Source organism: Aedes albopictus, chromosome 2 (assembly GCF_035046485.1).
Source record: "Aedes albopictus strain Foshan chromosome 2, AalbF5, whole genome shotgun sequence".
NCBI lineage: Eukaryota > Metazoa > Arthropoda > Insecta > Diptera > Culicidae > Aedes > Aedes albopictus.
In genome coordinates, this window is record NC_085137.1 from 284,375,333 (window position 1) to 284,395,074 (window position 19,742).

Sequence of the window (19,742 nt, forward strand, 5' to 3'; positions counted from 1 at the left end):
GGAATACTTGTCGCCCACATCATTCAACCCAATTCTTCAAATTTCAATTAAGAGGAATGGCTTTTCAAACACAGCAGGGGCAACCTCCCGCAACCATTCATTCGCAAGTTTTGTTGGAAAGCTGCAGTTGAGCTGGAGTTTCTCTTTCAGAACTTGTTAATGTCAAATTATATACGTGATTTATTGTGTATACAGCTCACGTTCCAGCTTGGCTCCCGAATGAAAGATTAAAATGAGAAGCTCAAAATCCTCTGAGGTTTGCATTTCTGGTGATTGAATATGTGCGAATACGATATTTGTTTATCAGCTTTGCTGTCATATTCAATTGAGTTTGTCACATCACGTTTCATGCCATCATCACAATTTTGATTCCAGCTTAATTTATTGACGTATTTAGATCGTGGAAATTTAAAATTTTGTTTGTTATCTTTTTGTTTGCGTAGTGTGAAAATGTGCGTATGAAATTATATTTCTGACTAAGTTTTTTTTTTTATATTCACCTTTCAGGAATGATATCGTACAAAGGCAACAGTGATAAGTTCTTTCGGACAGCATTTTTCCTTCTTTCGCCTCACGTTCCGGGTGACAAGGATAGTAGTAAGGATAATAGTGATAACCAGAATATTTTAGAAAGTGGTGATAGTGTTGAGATGGAATCCAGTGTGTTCGATTTTGATAGCGAGAGCGAAGATTTACTTAAGTACTACAAAACACCGATGCAGTTTGGAACGGGAAACTCGACGGTGATTACATCGCAGGTGGGATCGACAGCACACATTCCCTGCAGGATACATCACATTGGAGAAGGCGTGGTAAGATAAAGTTACTTTATTGCTGGGAGCTTACGAACAGACTCAAAGAAAAAGAGGTTAATTTTGATTGGTAAGAGTATTTGTACTAATTTCAGATAGTTAATCAAGTGCAAACCGAGTTTGAAAAAAATACGAGCAATGTCAGTTATTCAACATCATAATCATAATTGATATTATAAGATCGTGTGTTGACTAGTCACCAATATGGACTTGCCGCATAGCTGCACGCTTCTCGGTTGTGATGTTTACTAGAAGCAGTGCTGAAAATGTCATTCCAACATTACTAAATTCAATCATCTACAGCTCATTTGAGAAGCTGAAGCTGAGAATATGGTAAACTTGTGCGGCTAGACCAGTTCTACAAGAAAGTCATGGAAAACCGCTCTTATACGAATATTTAAGGTAAATGTCATGGACTACTGTTACCGTACGGTAACTTTGTATATTGTGTGGGGTTGTAGGGAAAGTTTTTGTGAAGCTAGTTTAACGTCCCATTTAAATGCACTGTGATTGAGTGTGTCGATATAAAGCAAAAGCTGTGTGTTGAGTGGGTGACCAACTCGCCCACCCGTGTGAAGTAAGCACCGATGAGGGCGGAAATGAGAAGCGAAATGGGATGGTGAGAGAAAAGAGCGGCAAAAGTGGAGCGAGTTGGTGGGAGTAAAATATTCGGGACGAGTAAGGAAGATGGCATTCGATACGAAGGACGTATAGACCTTCACGTGGAGTCTGGACATGTGCCGCAACGTAAGATTAATCTACAAACAAAAGTGAGACTTTCCAAAAGTTTTGTTATATAAGTTTAAGTTCGATGACGTTGAGCGCGAGTGATTATCAGGATTGCGGAACCCCCCCCCCTCCGTGGGCAGCCGACTCGGCTCGGATGTTTCGTCAGACCTGCGTGCTGGTCCGTATTCAACTCGCACTTGTTCCACTACGACCGCTATCTCGATTACCGCAACGAAACCGATTCAACCCCCCCCCCCCTTTCGGGGTGGCCCAGGAATTGCCTGTCATCAAATTTCCACCGAGAGTCAGCGTACTTCAACCGCATCCATCGCGCAATCAAACTCTTCTGTGGCCGCTTGTCCGATCACCAAACGGCCATGCCTTAACCACACCATGATCATCAAAAACGTCCACCAACCAATCAGGAGATCCAATCCCCTCCCACATCATCGGCGGTAGTCACTTTTATAAACCAGCCAGACTAGCGACCCGTCCGGCCACGCCTCGCCATCCACGACACCACTTCGATATTCAACATGTAAGTGCAATAAAACAAAAGTTCAAGGTAAATCATTTTCACTATTTAGGACCACCCCACTGAAAACTCCCCCATCCGAAAAACACCCTGGGACCCGGGAGTCAAAAGAGGCCTTTCGAGCCCACCCCGGAAGCTGCCGTTGGCTGGACCAGCAGCTTGGGGCTTAGGCTCGGCTCCTTCTGGGCCGGCGTGTTCGACTCCCGGGGTCAAAAGTTGTTTCACTACCTTCGGAAAATGCCAATTGATATCCATGGTGAATAACAATTGGCATTTTTCGAAGGAAGTCGATGACAGTTACCTAAAATTTCGAAAAACAGCGGGTTTTTCCGTGGTTTTCTTGTAGAACTGGTGTAGCCGGACATGTTTTTCATATAGGGGAACTTACGTATTTTCAGAAGTTTCGTTCTCTTCGTCAAGAGAGGATTTTTTTAAAAACCTGATGATGATTAACCTGGGCTTGTTAGGGGAATATCTGTAAATAAAAGAAAATCGCGTTAAGTACTGTTCCTTTGAATTCCACTAAGAATTTGCATCCTTTGACAGATACGTATTTCGACCTCAACTGTAAGGTCGTCTTCAGTGTCTTGTACTTGACTCGACTAAAAACCTGTTAAACGCAGAGTTGGTCTCAAATCCTTCCCAACCAACTGAATATGGCAAAGTTTCAGGCCGATAAAAAACCCCCATGATGAAAAGTACAAACCTGCCGATAATACCCTAAGTCACCCTATGTACCATATTCTCATGACCAGCTTCTGAAATGAGCTTGTGGTTGAATTTGAATATGTCGAAATGATATTTTCAGCACTGACTAGAACATGGCCTGATGTACCCCATACGTATACTAACTGGGATGCAGTTAAGTTAGTAAGATCGTGGAAACGTTGTTCCCACACTACGACACAAGACCTTGCCCCCCCCCCCTTCTCCAACTGCCAAACCGACAAAAGTGAGGTTACCCCGCTGATAAATGACGAACTTCCAGGGTAGGAGAAAATAACTGTAGAATACCAAACTTAGTTATTCAAAACTTAATACCTACAACCAGAATGAGGTATTAAGAAGCCCTACATGAGAATCAAAATACCGAAACTAATGGCTGATGTGTATTCGAGGTTGTCAAGCTGGACGTGAAATATGCATTGATTATTTATTTATTTATTATGCATTGATTAGGTGCGCACTTTCATTGGGATTTCAATATATAAAAACGGGACCTTTTCATCGCATTCGATATCTTGAGCCTGTAAGGTAACAAAACAAAAATTGTACTAAAATCGGTACTCCATTGCCTCTCATTGTCGATGGAGTAGTATGGCATGCACTAAATACTAAGCATGTGGGTAATGCCACAAAAGATCTATGTACCGGTCGCAGTGGCCCACTCGAATAGATTCATATGGTGCTAAGAGCGAAATGTTTTATCAAGGGTCATTTTCCCATACACATTTTGTTCGAGAAATCGTGCATAGAAATACAAATTGTTCTAGACCCCCGATAAAACATTTCCTTTTAAGTACCAAATGAAAGAGGAGACCCTAACAGCTTTCATTTGGTGGGTGATTTAGCGATACTGTTTTTTTCGATAATATTTTTTGTCATACATACCGTAATGGAGGCGCATGGTTGTCGGTACCTTGTGCAGTTCATGTTAAGTGGCAGTTTTACGCAACAACTTTTGAAAATGCTAAAAAATCTTTTTTTTTTTTCATTTCAATCAAAAATAAAAACAAATCAATGAGGATTTCCCAGGGGGGGCAGCTCCCGAGTAAAGTCAGACAGCAAATCGAAAACAAATTTTGATGATGTGATATTGCAAATTATGATTACTCAAGTTGATGTCGTTTTGGTCGTTTTAACGGTTAAAACATCGAAAATGAGAGCAGAAAAATGTTGTTGTGAAAGAAAGTTGAAAACAATTCCTGCTAACAGTGATGGCAAATTGATAACTGTTTTTGCTATCAGTGCGAAAAAATGGAAAAATCGTTAAATGTAGAGTTTTTTCGAATATTATAGAAACCTAAATACAATACTTTAATTGCACTGATGGTATATCATTAGGGGCCGTTCATAAACCACGTGGACTTCGTGGGGGGAGGGAGGGGGGGGTCTGGCCAAAGTCTAAGCTCCATACAAATTTCAAAGTTTTTGTATGAACAAAAGTCTACGAGGGGGGGGGGGGTCTGAGATTGCCAAAATTTGGTCTACGTGGTTTATGAACAGCCCCTTAGATGCTTCATACAAGGTCACCTAAAAGTTTTGAAATGACTTAAAAACTTAAATATTTGTAATAATTTTAAATGACAGCAAAACGATATCAAAATTTGAAATCGAAATTAATCAAGACAATCTGATATGAAAATATGGCATCAATTTACTGCTGATTACAAATCGTGTTTTCGATTTGTTGTTAGACTTTACTCGGGGATCCCAGCCCACACTGGTTCCAGTCTCATATGAGGGAGGTCATAAATATGGGTTTCTCTAGTTTCATGCGTTTTTGCGTTTTTGTATTGTTTTGTTATTGAAAATGGACTTAATCGATCTTTTTTAGATTACGGTGTCGAAATTCAAAACTGTCAAGAAGAAAGGGTAAAAGCTAGGAAAAGTGTTTCCTGCAGCAAATACGGGAGGTATTTGTTAATTGGGTTTTTAAATTTAGAATAATGTATTGATTTTTTGGTTTTATACGAAAGAGCAGCCACTATGATTTTTTCAGATATTCAGAACTTTATTTTTTTATTTATTTATTTATTCTTTATTTAATTCAACGGACTTATTATGTCTAATTTAATATACTTATTCTGAACAAAAGTTACAATTTACAACATTTCAAACACTGGATTTCGAAACTGTTTACTACAATTTATCACAAATAAATACTATCTTTTGAAGCCACATGCAATTTCAAATATCATATAAATAAAACAACAAAAAGTCAACACAAACTCAGTATTCTATGCATAAAATTTCTACAAATCACTTGGTTTCCATGTCGTCTGCCTTCTTTTAAATTCACGAAATTTGACGTTTTTTGGCCAGGTAAAAGAAGTCATAGCGGCAGGTTTCCATTCACGGCTCAATACAACTTTGAAGGAAATGTAATCCAAGCTCCTGCAGTCGATCCATCTAGGAACAAGTTTCCTAACGTTATTGCATTCAGCATAGCGGGCTCCCAATTAGTTACAAAGAGATTTCCCGATATCACCTTTTGACAGCTAGGCAACTGCTTGACAGCTCCGCCCAGTACAAAATGCGACGAGGGGTGATTCGACAAATCGATCCCATACAAATTTCAAACTGATTTTTGAGTGCGGCTCCGTGGTCGTGCGGCTAGGGTCACCAAGCTCTTAGTCGCATCGTGCTGAGGAGCGCGGGTTCGATTCCCGCCGCAGCTGTCAGGGAAAGTTTTCGGCTGTGCCACTGGGCGTTGCATGCTAGTCCGTTGTCTAGTGTCGTGCTTCCTTCAAAGAGCGAAAAGCTCACTGGAAGCATTGAACGTGTCCGTGTCTTTAAAAAAAAATAGGTTCCCGGGCACCAAAATTCATGAAAATTTGGATTTCGGCTCAGTTTGACATGCAGATTTAGAATATGGAGTTATTTCAACACCGCTAAAGAAGCCAAATTTTGAGTATAACGAAAGCACGACACTTACGTGACTACCACCAATCTGGTCCGAAACGATCGCAGCTGATTTACCAGTAAAACATTGTCTAAAATTATAGAGAAGTTTTAAAGAAGAACGTCGAAGCGGTCAGAAAGGGAAACATTAGTTCCGCCTTGTTGAAAATTTTCAGTTTACTCTCAGTTCTGTTTTTACACGACTTCTTTTACGCAATTTTATTTTGCACGATTTTTTACACGGTTTTCTTGAAATTATGCGATGTTTTCTACGCAATTTTGGTAATTTGTGTTTTTTTTGCGCGATTTCTCGAAATTACGTGAACTTTTTTTACACGATCTTTTTTTTTTGCGCGGACGCATCTACCGTCGCAGCCCTAATCCCACCTAATGCATCTCAATGGAATCCTTTGTGGATACATAAATGTTTACATACAAGATGTTGGATTCTTAAAAATGGCGGCCTCGCACCCTGGTGGTAAAAACAGAATTGAGTGTATCATACTTTGAGGAAAAAGCATCCACTTCAGTCACACTTATTCAACTAAAATAACAAAGTATACATGTCATTATTTTAATAAAAGTATGATTTTATGAATAAATTTCAATAATTATGGAAATTTTGATGACGAAACCTCGTTTAGCGAATACTTGACAGCTAAAGGATGATACGGTCAAAATTTGGTCACACATTTTTTTCATAACTTTTGAATGCGTACACCAAAACAGCTGATTTTTGGACCAGTAATGCTACATTATATGTAGCTTATACCATAAAAATTTCATCAAAATCGATTAAGTATTGGTTGATATATAGATAAACCCATCGACCTACCTTTTTAAAATTTTGTACAAAGGCGCTACATAGTAAATTTTTGGAAATTTAAGGTCAGTAAAGCACAATTTCGATTATAGAACTACCAATACTGCTCCGATTTTTATCAAAATTCTACAGTATAGAACTATTATGAAAATGTGTTCTTAGTAAAATTTTGATCCATTTTGTATGAATACTTTCAAAGTTGTAGCAGTTTGAATATGCAAAAAAACTGACTGGGTGCCACTTAAGCAAATATAACTTTGTATCGGCTGGATCAAATTGAATGAAATTTTTACACATCATTTTGATATGCATACTTTACATACAGAAAAATTTTCATTGAAATCGGTTTAGTATCTCTGGCTCTATAAATAAAACAGTAAAAATGTGTTCTTATTTGTGCACAAAATTTTAAAATTGCATACCTCAGGGTTCAACAATATCTCCGCAAATACCAGACCGATTTTGATGAAAAATTTATGGTACAAGATACATATAGTGTACCATTACTGATCCAAAAATCAGCTGTTTTGGTGTACGCATTCTAAAGTTGTGAAAAAAAATTGTGTGACCAAAATTTGACTTGACTTGACAAAATTTGACAAAATTTGACCACCTAAACAAATATAACTTTATAACGGCTGGATCAAATTGAATGAAATTTTTACACAACATTTTGATATGTATACTTTACACACAGACATTTTTTTTATTAAAATTGGTTCAGTATTTCTGGCTCTATAAATAGAGGAGTAAAAATGTGTTCTTATTTTTTAATCCTCTTTGTACAAAATTTTAAAATTGCAGTTTTCAGGATACACAATATCTCCGCAAATATTAAACCGATTTTGATGAAAATTTTATTGTATAAGCTACATATAATGTACCATTACTGTTCCAAAAATCAGCTGTTTTGGTGTACGCAGTCTCAAGTTATAAAACAAATTGTGTGACCAAATTTTGACCGTATCACCCTTTATAAACATTCATTTGAATATTTATTCCATGTGCGATACAGGTACTGTAACAAAAGTTTGAAAGTGTCTTTGAAATTCGCATTACACGCAGTTTCGGAGTTTATTTAATTTTATACCGAAATATGTGACTATAGGGTGTCCCAGAAAGTATGGGCACAACTTTGTATAGCGAGAATACATTCATTTTTCAACAAACAACAATTTTTATATGTATTTTTGTATTTTTATTCAAAGTATTTTTATTGATTCTTTTTAAAAATTTTACATTAAAAAGAGTTTTTTTTTATGCAGAATGTTTAAAATGAAAAAAGAAATTTCAAAACTCCTGCACGACCTACTTTTTTACAGTTTTGCCAAATACACAATATCGAAACAATTTTTTTGAATTTTTTCGGCATGATATATGCGAAAACATGTTTCCTCAGATGCTTGATTAAAATTTTTCATAAGAATATGGTTTGCCTGTGCGTACCGGCCCTTCAGAATTTTGAGAAAATCGAAAAAATCGCTTTTTTTTTATTTCTGGATGAGACATGTCCACATTCATTCGAGATTTAAAACATATTTTAACGAGAATAAAGATAATTCAATCTACACATAATAAAGCTAGAGTACTTATTGAACTTATAGTGAAATTTATTTGTCTTTTTCTGCATGCTGTGATACATATTTAGAAGCTTGTTTTGAAGTATTTGAAATTCGGGGTTTCAAATATATCGATTTTTGAGTTTGAATTTTAATTTTTCAGGTTTGAAAGTATATGTTTTTAATTCAATCCAATATTTGATAATAGATACGCATGTAGAAAGTTACGGATATATTTTTCAATTTTTTATCAAGCCTAATTTCATGCGTGAAAAATAATTTGTTAAGCGATGTTATTGAAAAATATAGCAATTTGTGCAGAAGCTTTAAAAGGCCTAAAATGTTCTGCCGTATTCAAACGATGTGTAAAAAGCAAATTCTAATAATTGGCAATTGATGCTAATATATTAAGGCAGGATATGTGTGAAAATAGAGAATAATCATGCATCCGTTTCCAAATGGCAGAGCTTCGAAGTTGTGCCCATACTTTCTGGGACACCCTATAATTGGCTGTTCAACATGTAAACTCATCATTTAATAACCCAGATGATGGTCATTCTCTACAAATTGTTTTAAGCATTATTTTTATCAATTAAAAATGCCTCTCATGTCGATCAATTTCACCGAAATCACGGCATCTAAATTTATGATAAACATCGATTTCTGCTATGTGAGAATCGAACAAAATCAACCAAATGCATGTCGAATGGTTGAGACTTTTTAAAAGAGTGATGAAATGCATTCATCAGGAACTGAAAAAAAAAACAATTAAATATCTGCTCAAGAACATTACTTTTATTAGCTCTGCGGGTTGTTTCGTCACAAGCTTGATAAAAGTAATGATTGTTCCTAGTTACTGAATCATTAAACTTTATGTTATTTTATGTTTTGCTCCTGTTTGTATAGACACTATAGATTCCATAGACTCGCGGAGGCGAAGACAACGGTAGCCAAACGAACTGTCAGTTCGTGTAGCCAAACGAGCATGACGTCACGATTCCAATAGCGACAATGGATTGCGTGACGTCATATCCGCTCAGTACACTCCAAATGCATAGTAAAACACACTAGAATCGTATTGCTCAACCATGTCTCCGTGAGTCTATGGTATCTATACCTGTTTGGTCTACACGTGCTTGGCGTTTGCTCACTACCGCCACCTAGTGATGGTCCGGCCAACTACAGGACGATTAGCATTGGGCGGTTGTGATTTCGTAGCGATATTTTTCAATGAAATTTATTCTAAGTGTTAAGTCTGTTTCTCTGTGAAGAAAACTTTACCTGATTTACAAAACTGCAGATAACTTTTGATAGAAAAAAAAGACATCTCTTATTTTTTGAAATGTTGTGTATACATGTCTCAACTTTCAATTGATGCAAAAATTTAGAAAATCGGTGGTTGCCAAAAAGGTGAAAAAAAAGTTTTGATATAAATATCCAAGTTGGCGGCCAAAATCACTATGGCTGACGCAAATTTTATAATTATGTTTAGTAGGGGTGGTGGGGGTAAAGTGGACAACCTAAGCAATTTGGTCGTTTCCCGCGGAAATGCGGCAAAATCCATCTGCTTTTCCGAGTTACATGGAAGGTAATGATATACTCTAGAAATCTTGTAAGGGGTTGCATAAAAAAAATATTGTTTTCTTTGATTATTTTCTTCACCAAATCGTACATCAAAATAGCGTGAAAAATATTGGTGGGGGTAAAATGGACAATCGATGGGGTAAAATGAACAAGTCGTTAAAAGTTATACAACAACATATTGTTTCTATGTTTTTAAATACAAACTATCAAATTTCATACGATACCTTTTTTTTTGTTTTCAAACTTTTAATACAAACTTTAAAACACACTTAAATAATTATTGTAAAAATAGTGTAAAAAAACAAGCACTATTTTGGATGCAAATTATATTTTGTTGATATAAAATAATTTTTTATAACTGATGATTCTGAAGTTTGCAAAAAATCATATGGAATTTTGGTGAAATTTTAAGCGATTGTCCATTTTACCCCCACGGTCTGATTTTGTTAAAATTATTTCCAAAAACTTTTTTTTTACAAAACTTATTTTTTTTTTTCTGTCAAATATATTCTCCTACGTGGACTTTATTGGTTTAGTGTTTAAAACTTGTAATAATTTGAAAATAACTTGCGAGAAAACCTTAGCAATTATAAGCAGATTTTACATTATTTCCGATTTTTCACGTGATTTTTTAAGTTTTTGTCATCTTGAGAAGGTTTATTTGATTTTAATGTTCAAGATCAGCAAAAGTATAATGATTCATGCTTGGGCATAAGCTCCAATCATTGACACATTTTGAAAAACAATAAAAGCCATGAAACTGTACCTTGTCCATTTTACCCCACCTGTCCACTTTACCCCCACCACCCCTAGCTCTATCTTTCCTTTTTTCAACAACGTTTTGTTTTGAAGGAATTTCAAAAGAAATTTTCCAGTTATAATAGTTCAAATGAGCCAACATTTGACCGAAATCGAGGGGTCCGCAAAAAAATGTTGTGGCTTTAACTAACGGGGGGTGTGCATCAATTTGAGTAATCAAATGCATTTTCTTTATTGTTTTCTTTACCACCTTAAGCATTTTTTAAGACATGGTGTAAATAGTGAGCCGGTCACAGCGAGAGTTATTCATATTTCGCAGCACAACTCGAGGTTCATCACATATTTAACATATTCTAGCAAATAAGCAAGAAAAAATTGAAATCACAGACTTCATGTAAATGACGGCGAGAATTACCCTAATATTCTTCTACCATAGATACTGATTACGGTTAATATGAATGAGTAAAATAGTTGTTTGAGTCGAATAAACGAATAATCGAAGTCGAATTTAGACAAGCTTTCATGCATCCCATAACAATTTTCATCTTGGCAATTGTTTTCCAACAAAAAATATTTACCCATCCCATTCGCTCTGTATATCTCCTGTATATCCAGCATAGATTGCAATTTTGCCATGAGACAGTTTTTACCTTAACATCTAGGTATACAAAAAAACAGTTGCATCTTCTGTAATCCGTTAATTAAAATGTGAATACAGCCATTGTTACAGCAGGAAACTATCTTTTTAGTTGGTAAAATTTGCTTGGGGATTTGTATATCCTTTATTCTACGAGAGCGAGAAGAAGATAACACACGCCGTAGCACTGTATGCCACACACAAATTCAGGTATTACCGCTAGTAAATGAGCTTGCATTCACGTTCGCCAACCGTAAACACCTTCCTGCATTTTGCGTACATCCTGGCTTTCTTCGGTACGCTATTATCATCGCGTCGAGCAGGTCGGTCCGTTGCCTTTTTTGCAGGTGCATACGCAATCTTAGCTCTTTCGACGCTGCTCTGTGTGTGAAAAGCAAGAAAGCACTCTCTATAGTGAACGACCAACTTGAATATTTATTCTTATACTCTACAGTCTACATTATCCCTGCCTCTTGGTAAAACTCATGCCAGAGCCGGGCAACTTCTGTAAGTAGAAAACTATTATAAGAAACATGCTATTTCCTCTTTTTGAGTGCATTATCATCAATGTCATTATGTTTGAAAGAAGGAAACAAAACTATCATGGTCGTATCACAAACAATTTGTACATTTTTGTTTGCATAGTATTTTGTATGTATTTTATAAAGTGACATCTCCACAGAATACAAAGCTGAGAAGCAGCATTTGTCCCAGTTAGGACGTTACGTCAAGAAGAATATTTTCCAAAATGCAACGTTTTTTAAAGCATAAGCTGCGCATCTTGATCCATAAATAAAAAAATAAGATCCATTAGTAAATACTTAACGAATATATAAAAAAATATTGGTTGGCATCAATATTTTCAGGCAGGCATTTTCAGTTTTTGATTTATTTTGACTTGTGGTCTTGAAATTCTAAAAAAAAACAATTAAAATAAAAGACCCTGCCAAATTATGCACTACCATTAACACTCTGGTAAAATCGGATGGAGAAGTTCGTCTTCTGTAGCCTGGAGGAAGAAGCATGGAATAATCTGTCTAATGGCACTATATTAGAAAGATTACTCAAAGTTTTAATCCGATTGTCATCCCTAAATTATGACACTTTACGATCTTCCTATTTCCTCAGGTCGACCCTGATTCATGGTTTCCATTACTTCTTTTCCCTTGCATTTAACACAGGTGTCGTGGATCAGGCGAAAGGACTATCATCTGCTGACGGTTGGGCTGACGACTTACAGCAGCGACGAGCGATTCAGTGCCACACATCTGCAAAACTCCGAGGTCGCTCCACATAAGAAGGCAAAAATGCACTCCCTTGAATATATATTGCTTTGCAATTGCAGGATTGGACGCTGCAGATAAAATTCGTGCAGGACCGGGACGCCGGATGGTACGAGTGCCAGGTTTCAACACATCCACCGACGTCCATCTTCCTGGAGCTACGGGTAGTGGGTAAGTTTGCAATAAAACAAGTCATCTTTGGGTGCTTTTAGTGATTTATTGTGATGCAACGACTCTTTCCCTTTTGTGCTTTGGTTTTCCTCGCACCATTCAAAGAGATGATTACGCAGACCAGCAGGTGCCAGAAAAGGTGCATGTGGACGAACAGGACTTTTCATTGCGAGTTATAAATCATACGCAGTAAATAAACTTTTTGTTGTTGGCCCCAATGATTGCACATTTGGTATATTTCAAACTACTAACTTATCACACGGTTAGTAGGTCATCCACTATATTGGATAAGTTCTGAATATTTAGGCGATCTATGACAAGACGATCACTTTTTATTTTATTTTGGAAACTAAACTCCCACATTACAGGGCCCGAGCAGAAGGGAATTACAACAGTATAATAAAATATGTTATTTCGGCAAAATAACTGAGTAGCAGAAAGAGTTATTTTCATATTATTAACATAACATATTATGTTATAAACTTGTCTGTCATAAGCGGCAAAATAACAAAAACCATAACAAAAAAATCTTCGTGGAAGACCAGTTAAATAACACGTTTTGTTAGTTACAATAACAACTTAGTAATAGCGAAATTGCAAAATATTTCAATAACAAATTTTGTAATAAATAAGTTACTGATAACAATCAAAAAACAAAATTAGTCATAATATCAAAATCAAAGTGGCCTACTAATCATTTTTTTTTTCGTGGTGACAGACTTCTTTTTTGTCATTGTGTCAAAATGTGTAGTTCATCCTGGAATTACACCAGCTGATCCAATACATTAAATGTTTAACACTCTAGCACTTTCTATACATGTACTCGTACCCAACTGAAACTGGAAAACAGGTATACTTATCAAAGTGCTTATGAAACAAAAGGCTGATGAATTGGTTCTGTCACAGTTTGAATGTAATGTCAAAAACAAGAGGAAAAGGAACTAATGAGAAAATAACATTTTCTGTTCAGTTTCTCACGGAATGCTGGACAACGTTAACCTCGAATGGTGTAGTTTTGATTGCAAAGCTTGTTGTTGCTGTGCTATTAATGATCAAATATTTGTACACTCTCTATAACACAATAATAACTGAACTTGTGCTACAACAAAACATGTTTTTAAAATATAATTCAAAGAAAATATACCAATACCACGATCATAACAAAATGAGATAGTCCAACAAAACATGTTATGGAACGGTAATACCTCAATAAGTTAATAATAACAAACCAAGATATAAAAACAGGTTTTGTGATTCCGTTGTTATTATTTTGATATTCTCCTCTGCTCGGGGGTGCGTGGGCAATTTTGCACTAACCTTCAAATAGGAATATTCCTTCAATGGGTTGTGATAAAAATATAAATCCTACAACATCAAATGCAACATATTTCTAGTGAACTGTGAAGAATATAAAACCTTTAAAAAAAAAAAAAAAATGGCGATATGAGAAAAGTACTTCCACATCCTACACTAGTGCGCCTAAGATTATTTCGGCTGCTACTATTTATTGTGTAAAACAGGTAGAACCAGTAAAATGCATTGTGTAAAAGCCTGAAAATGATACATGTGGCGTAATAGTACATATATGCTTAAAGAACTATTAATAAATAAATTTTAAAATGGATTTTTTTTTACATGAATGGCATTGTTAAAAGCTGCTTGTTTTTCGGTTGAGCATGTTCAAGGCATCTCTTTTCTTTCTAACAAGTGTCGGATCACTATGCTGTCTTAAACAAAATTAAACATATAACTAAAAAAAAGCCAATTTTCGGTAGAAGTCTCGCAGAGTCGAGTCACATATACCGCTCAACTCAGTTTGACGAACAGAAATAATGTCTGTACTGTATATGTGTATATCTGTGCGCAAAGTTCACTCACTTTTAAGGCACTTCCCATTGTTTACCTTGTGCCACCTGAAACCGCTTGACATCCTCCTAAACCCCCCGAAATTGTCCATGTAACCTCCTCAAACGTTTTCGGAACCAGGCTTGATGGAAACTCCCTCGCGGGGTAATGAGTAGGCGATTTCGGCGGCATTATAAAGAATGAAAATACTTTACTTTTGTTCTCAAGATATTTTTAACAAGTTATGTGAACCTATTTAAATTGAAGGAAGAAAACATTTAGTAATTTTTATGTGCCTTTCGTGTTGAGCGGTAAACAGTTTTTTGCAATTTCTCATCGTAATAGGCTGTTTTACCTCACGCAAATCCGACAGGAAAAGGCCTACTTTCCCACACCAAATTAACAGTGCTGTAATGGTTCATTACAGCACTGATTTGCGTTGCGTAATGAACCATTACAGCACTGTTTTCAGTTTTGGTCAACTTCTTGATGCTTTCTGGACGCAGTTTTGAAAAATTGTGACAACTGCACAGTATAACCTGTTATGTTCAGATTTTCTTAAACATGGCTATGAACATCAGTGTGCAGTTTGATGAAAAAGTTTTGTTAAAAACTATCCTCAAGGGTAATTTATGAAATTGCAAAAAACGTTGTACACAACTCGGTGCAGAACTCGATTTTTCCAGCACTCGTCGTAATTATGCAACTCGGCAAGCCTCGTTGGATAAATGTACGACTCGTGCTGTAAAAGACGTCATTCTGCACCTTGTTGCGTAAACTACTATTGCAGATTTTTTTCATCTGTTTAGACTTCGTTTTTTTTTGTCGTAAAATGTTTCAATAATTCAGCCATTACTTATGTTTGTATGTGTGCAAACAAACTTTTGTTTACGTTGCCTGAGAGATTTACCACAACAAACAAAACAAAACAGGTGAACAAAAAGTGGATAAAAACCGTGAAACATGAAAAAGCTATATCTGTCGCATATTCTTTATTTCCGATTTATCTAGGTAGTCAAAGCAAGAAATTGAAAGATAAAAAATAGTTCTTTCAAATGAGGAAACATAATTACTGTTTTGTTGGGAAATACAGGGGATGGCCAAAATGTTTGGGATAGGCAACTTTTTTTTCTCTCACAAAAAAGTTCAACATGCTGTAACTTTTCATACAGTGCATCAAAAAATCTCAAAATTTGACTGTTTGTCAAAAAAAAAAGTTGCTTATCCCAAACATTTTGGCCATCCCCTGTACAAGAGTTATGGAAAGCCAAAGTTGAGCCATTTGTATGGAGATTTCACTTTTTTGAGCTCCGTCCCGAAAGGGATATTGTTGTCACCGATTCCAAGAGCAATCCAAACGTTGTCTTTTGTTTAGGATAGGCTTTTGCTATAAATATTTATTATTCAGTTTGTTTTCTTTTATGCTTTAGTTTGTTTACTTACAATTTTTCAGTAACCTTCTTCTAACGTCGGAGTTCTTCCCTTTTAGGCTAAGTAGGCTACAATTTACAAATTTCAATGTTAGTTAATTCTAGTGTATAAGTTCATAGTATACTCACTTTAAGTTTTATATAATAGTTATAAGATGATCTAAGCAATAGTTTTCTATAATATTTAACAAATTTATCAACACATTCTCGACTCTTCCTGCTATATTATTCTACGAAGGTTTGTTTTGACTCGGTTCTTTCACTGAATCATTGCTCAGCCCCACAATACCCGACCAATGAAAAGACACGGCTTCGCTGGTTTCCGAGCATCTCCATTGTTGTCCACGTCTGATTAGAGCATGCCCACCGTAGGGAGGATTTCATCGTCACAGATATGGTATTGTAAATTTGACTTATTTTCCTCTATATGGGTGAAGACGTCAAACCGGTGAAACTTTTTTCGTCGTGAGAAAATATCACATTTTATAACGTCGTATCAAGATTCACTTACCTTACCGATCAGACTAAGGCCGGGGTGACCTCTGCTGTACATAGTAGCCATCTCCATTCCACTCGGTCCATGGCCGTTTGTCTCCAGTTCCGCACTCTGCATAGGGTCCGCAGATCGTCCTCCACTTGGTCGACCCACCTAGCTCGCTGCGATCCACGTCTTCTTGTACCGGTCGGATGACTCTCGAGAACCATTTTAGTCGGGTTGCTATCCGACATCCTGATGACGTGACCCGCTCACCGTAGCCTCCCGATTTTCGCGGTATGGACGATGGTTGGTTCTCCCAGCAGCTGATGCAGCTCGTGGTTCATTCGCCTTCTCCAAGTCCCGTCTTCCATCTGCACACCGCCGTAGATGGTACGCAACACCTTCTGTTCGAAAACTCCAAGGACGCGTTGGTCCTCTGCACGTAGGGTCCGTGTTTCGTGCCCATAGAGGACTACCGGTCTAATCAGCGTTTTGTAGACAGATATCTTCATGTTACGGCGAACTTTATTCGATCGTAGAGTTCTGCGGAGTCCAAAGGAAGCACGATTTCCTGCCACAATCCGCCTCTGAATTTCTCTGCTGGTGTCGTTGTCGGCGGTCACCACTGAGCACAAGTACACGAATTCTTCAACCGCCTCGATTTCATCACCGTCGATATAAATTCGAGGTGGTGGGCGTGCTGATTCCTCCCTGGAGCCCTTTGCCGTCATGTACTTTGTCTTCAACATAATTGATGACTAATCCGATTCGCCTGGCTTCACTCTTTAGTCGGATGTACGTTTCCGCCATCGTCTCAAATTTACGTGCTATAATATCAATATCATCAGCAAAACCAAGCAGCCGAACGGACTTCGTGAAAATCGTCCCACTCGTGTTTATCCCCGCTCTCCTTATTACACCTTCTAACGCAATGTTGAACAGCAAGCACGAAAGACCATCACCTTGCCGTAACACTCTGCGAGATTCGAAGGGACTCTAAGTGCCCCTGATACTCGAACTACGCACATTACTCGATCCATCGTCGCCTTGATTAATTGTATAAGTTTATCCGGGAATCCGTATTCGTGCATAATCTGCCATAGCTGTTCTCGGTCGATTGTATAATACGCCGATTTGAAATCGATGAAAGAGTGGTGTGTGAACAAGTTGTATTCGCGGCATTTCTGCAACACCTGGCGGATGGCGAACATCTGGTCCGTTGTAGCGCGTTCACCCATGAATTCAGCCTAATGTTGCTCCACGAACTCTCAATCAAGATTCAATATATTGTTAATAAACGTTAGAAATTTCATTCAATTTGGTTCACTGGTTTCTTAGATAAGACAGTTCATATATTTGTTGTCTCGAGAACGATTTTAGCTTCGCGAAAGATTTGCCAATCGAGCTCAAATTTGTACCAATGATGGACATACACTCGGCTGACAAACAGTCAAAATTTGTGAAATTTTGATGCACTCAATGAAAATTTACATCGTGTTGAACTTTTTTGAGAGAGAAAAACATGTTGGCCATCCTCTGTAGATAACGATTAAAGTTTTTATCATAATTTTGCTTTTCTTTTATTTTTGTTCAAAATCTGCATTTTTTAAAATTACTTTTGACAATAATTTCGAACATTGTGAAATGATTTGGAAACTCTTTTAAATTTTATTAAGCATTTTTTTCATATATTTTTTGAAAAATATATTTGGGAATTCATGTGGTAATTTTGGATATTGTTACAAAAAAACCGTGGTGAGTTCCTTGTTTGATTTTTGCTATTAGTAATCTGTGGTTCCTTTGTGTTTTATTGGGGAATTCATTTCAACACGCATTGGCAGCTCTTTTGGAGATTCATCCGACAATTTCCGTGCACCATAATTAATTGAAAATTTAATCAAGAATTCCATCGCCAATTTTTTGAGAATTGGTTGGGAAATTCCTTTATGAATTGCTTTTGGTAATTCTTTCAAAACTTGAATGGTGTCCCTGTCTTTCCAGTGCTGCCCCGGTGAGTTCGAATCGTACCGTACCGAAAATACGTAATTTGTGAAGATTTTATAGCTACCTGTTTTCAAACTTTTGAAAATTGATTTGAACAATAATCTATATCTATACATAAATATACTATTGCGATAAATGTCTGGATTAGCGTTAGCGTAGTTACGGTATACTTCGTAGTTTGGATACTAACAACATTCATGTACCTTTTGCTAATCTTGTTCGGATTGCTTTTCGGAACAATGCCGCGGGTAGTTAACTTGCTCCAATATTATGCAAGAATGCCAAAAGCACAAATGTCATTATTCCAGGTCACGCTAATTTTTACCGTAACTTTAGATAGGGGAAGGAAATGTTGATGTAGCACTTATTTAAGAGGCCTCTGACTCAGTGACACTCCTATAAGTACTACGGAGTGGGTGGTTAGGAGATATATTATGTAGGTCAAGGATTCGCCTGATAAGCTGGCGATGGACCCACGGCATTGGTTGTTTACTTGGTTAAAATTTAATCTTTTAAAAGCCGGCAATTTAAAGAGATTTTTCTTTTCTATTTATTGTTTAAATTATTATTTTTCTGTTAAGTGAGAAGCCGTAGCAGAACCGATCCCTCCAGGGTCATCGGAACATTACAATAAATGTTTCAAACGCGTGAAAAAAAAAAGTTGGCGATCCGAGAAAAAAAACCTCAAATTGCATGAAAAATGCGAAAAAAATCGAAAAAAAAACACCTCAATTTAATAAAAAAAAAACCAGTTGAACGATAATAAAATCAAAAGATATTTTTTCTATAATGGTCAACTGTGTTCGAAACGCCGTCTGCTTTGCCACCGTTACAAAGACCTCATCATAGTACGTACGTAGGCTGTTTCTTCCAACGGGGGACCAAGGGAAAAAAAAAAATCGAAAATTTCGAAAAATTCGGACCAAATTTTTCCAAGGGGGGATCAAAGGGAAAAATTCAAAAATTTCGAAATTTTCGGACCAAACTCTTCCAAGGAAGGACCAAAGGAAAAAAACAAAAATTCCGAAATTTTCGGACCAATTTCTTCCAAGGGGGAACCAAAGGGAAAAAAACAAAAAATTCGGACCAATTTCTTCCAAGGGGGGACCAAAGGAAAAAAATCAAAAATTTCGAAATTTTCGGACCAATTTTTCCCAGGGAAAAATTCAAAAATTTCGAAATTTTCAGACCAAATTCTTCCAAGGGGGGGACCAGAAAAAAATCAAAAATTTCGAAATTTTCGGACCAATTTCTTCCAAGGGGGGACCAAAGGGAAAAATTAAAAAAATTCGAAATTTTCGGACCAAACTCTTCCAAGGAAGGACCAGAGGGAAAAAGGGTTTCTTGCAAGAGGGGACCAAAAGAAAAAATCGGAAAATTTCGAAATTTTCGGACCAATTTCTTCCAAGGGGGGACCAAAGGAAAAAAATTCAAAAATTTTGAAATTTTCGGACCAATTCCTTCCAAGG

General features: G+C 36.8%; 1 protein-coding gene across 7 annotated transcripts in view; it reads left to right on the forward strand.

Moving 5' to 3' along the window:
* The window catches only part of LOC109416502 (uncharacterized), a 168,043-nt gene that overhangs the window by 102,518 nt on the left and 45,783 nt on the right, over positions 1–19,742 (forward strand). For all 7 annotated transcript variants that reach the window (XM_062851974.1, XM_062851975.1, XM_062851976.1 and 4 more), the window contains exons 3-5: positions 508–812; positions 12,244–12,345; positions 12,408–12,516. In XM_062851974.1, the coding sequence (XP_062707958.1) occupies positions 508–812; positions 12,244–12,345; positions 12,408–12,516 (516 nt within the window). The remainder of the gene's footprint in view (positions 1–507; positions 813–12,243; positions 12,346–12,407; positions 12,517–19,742) is intronic.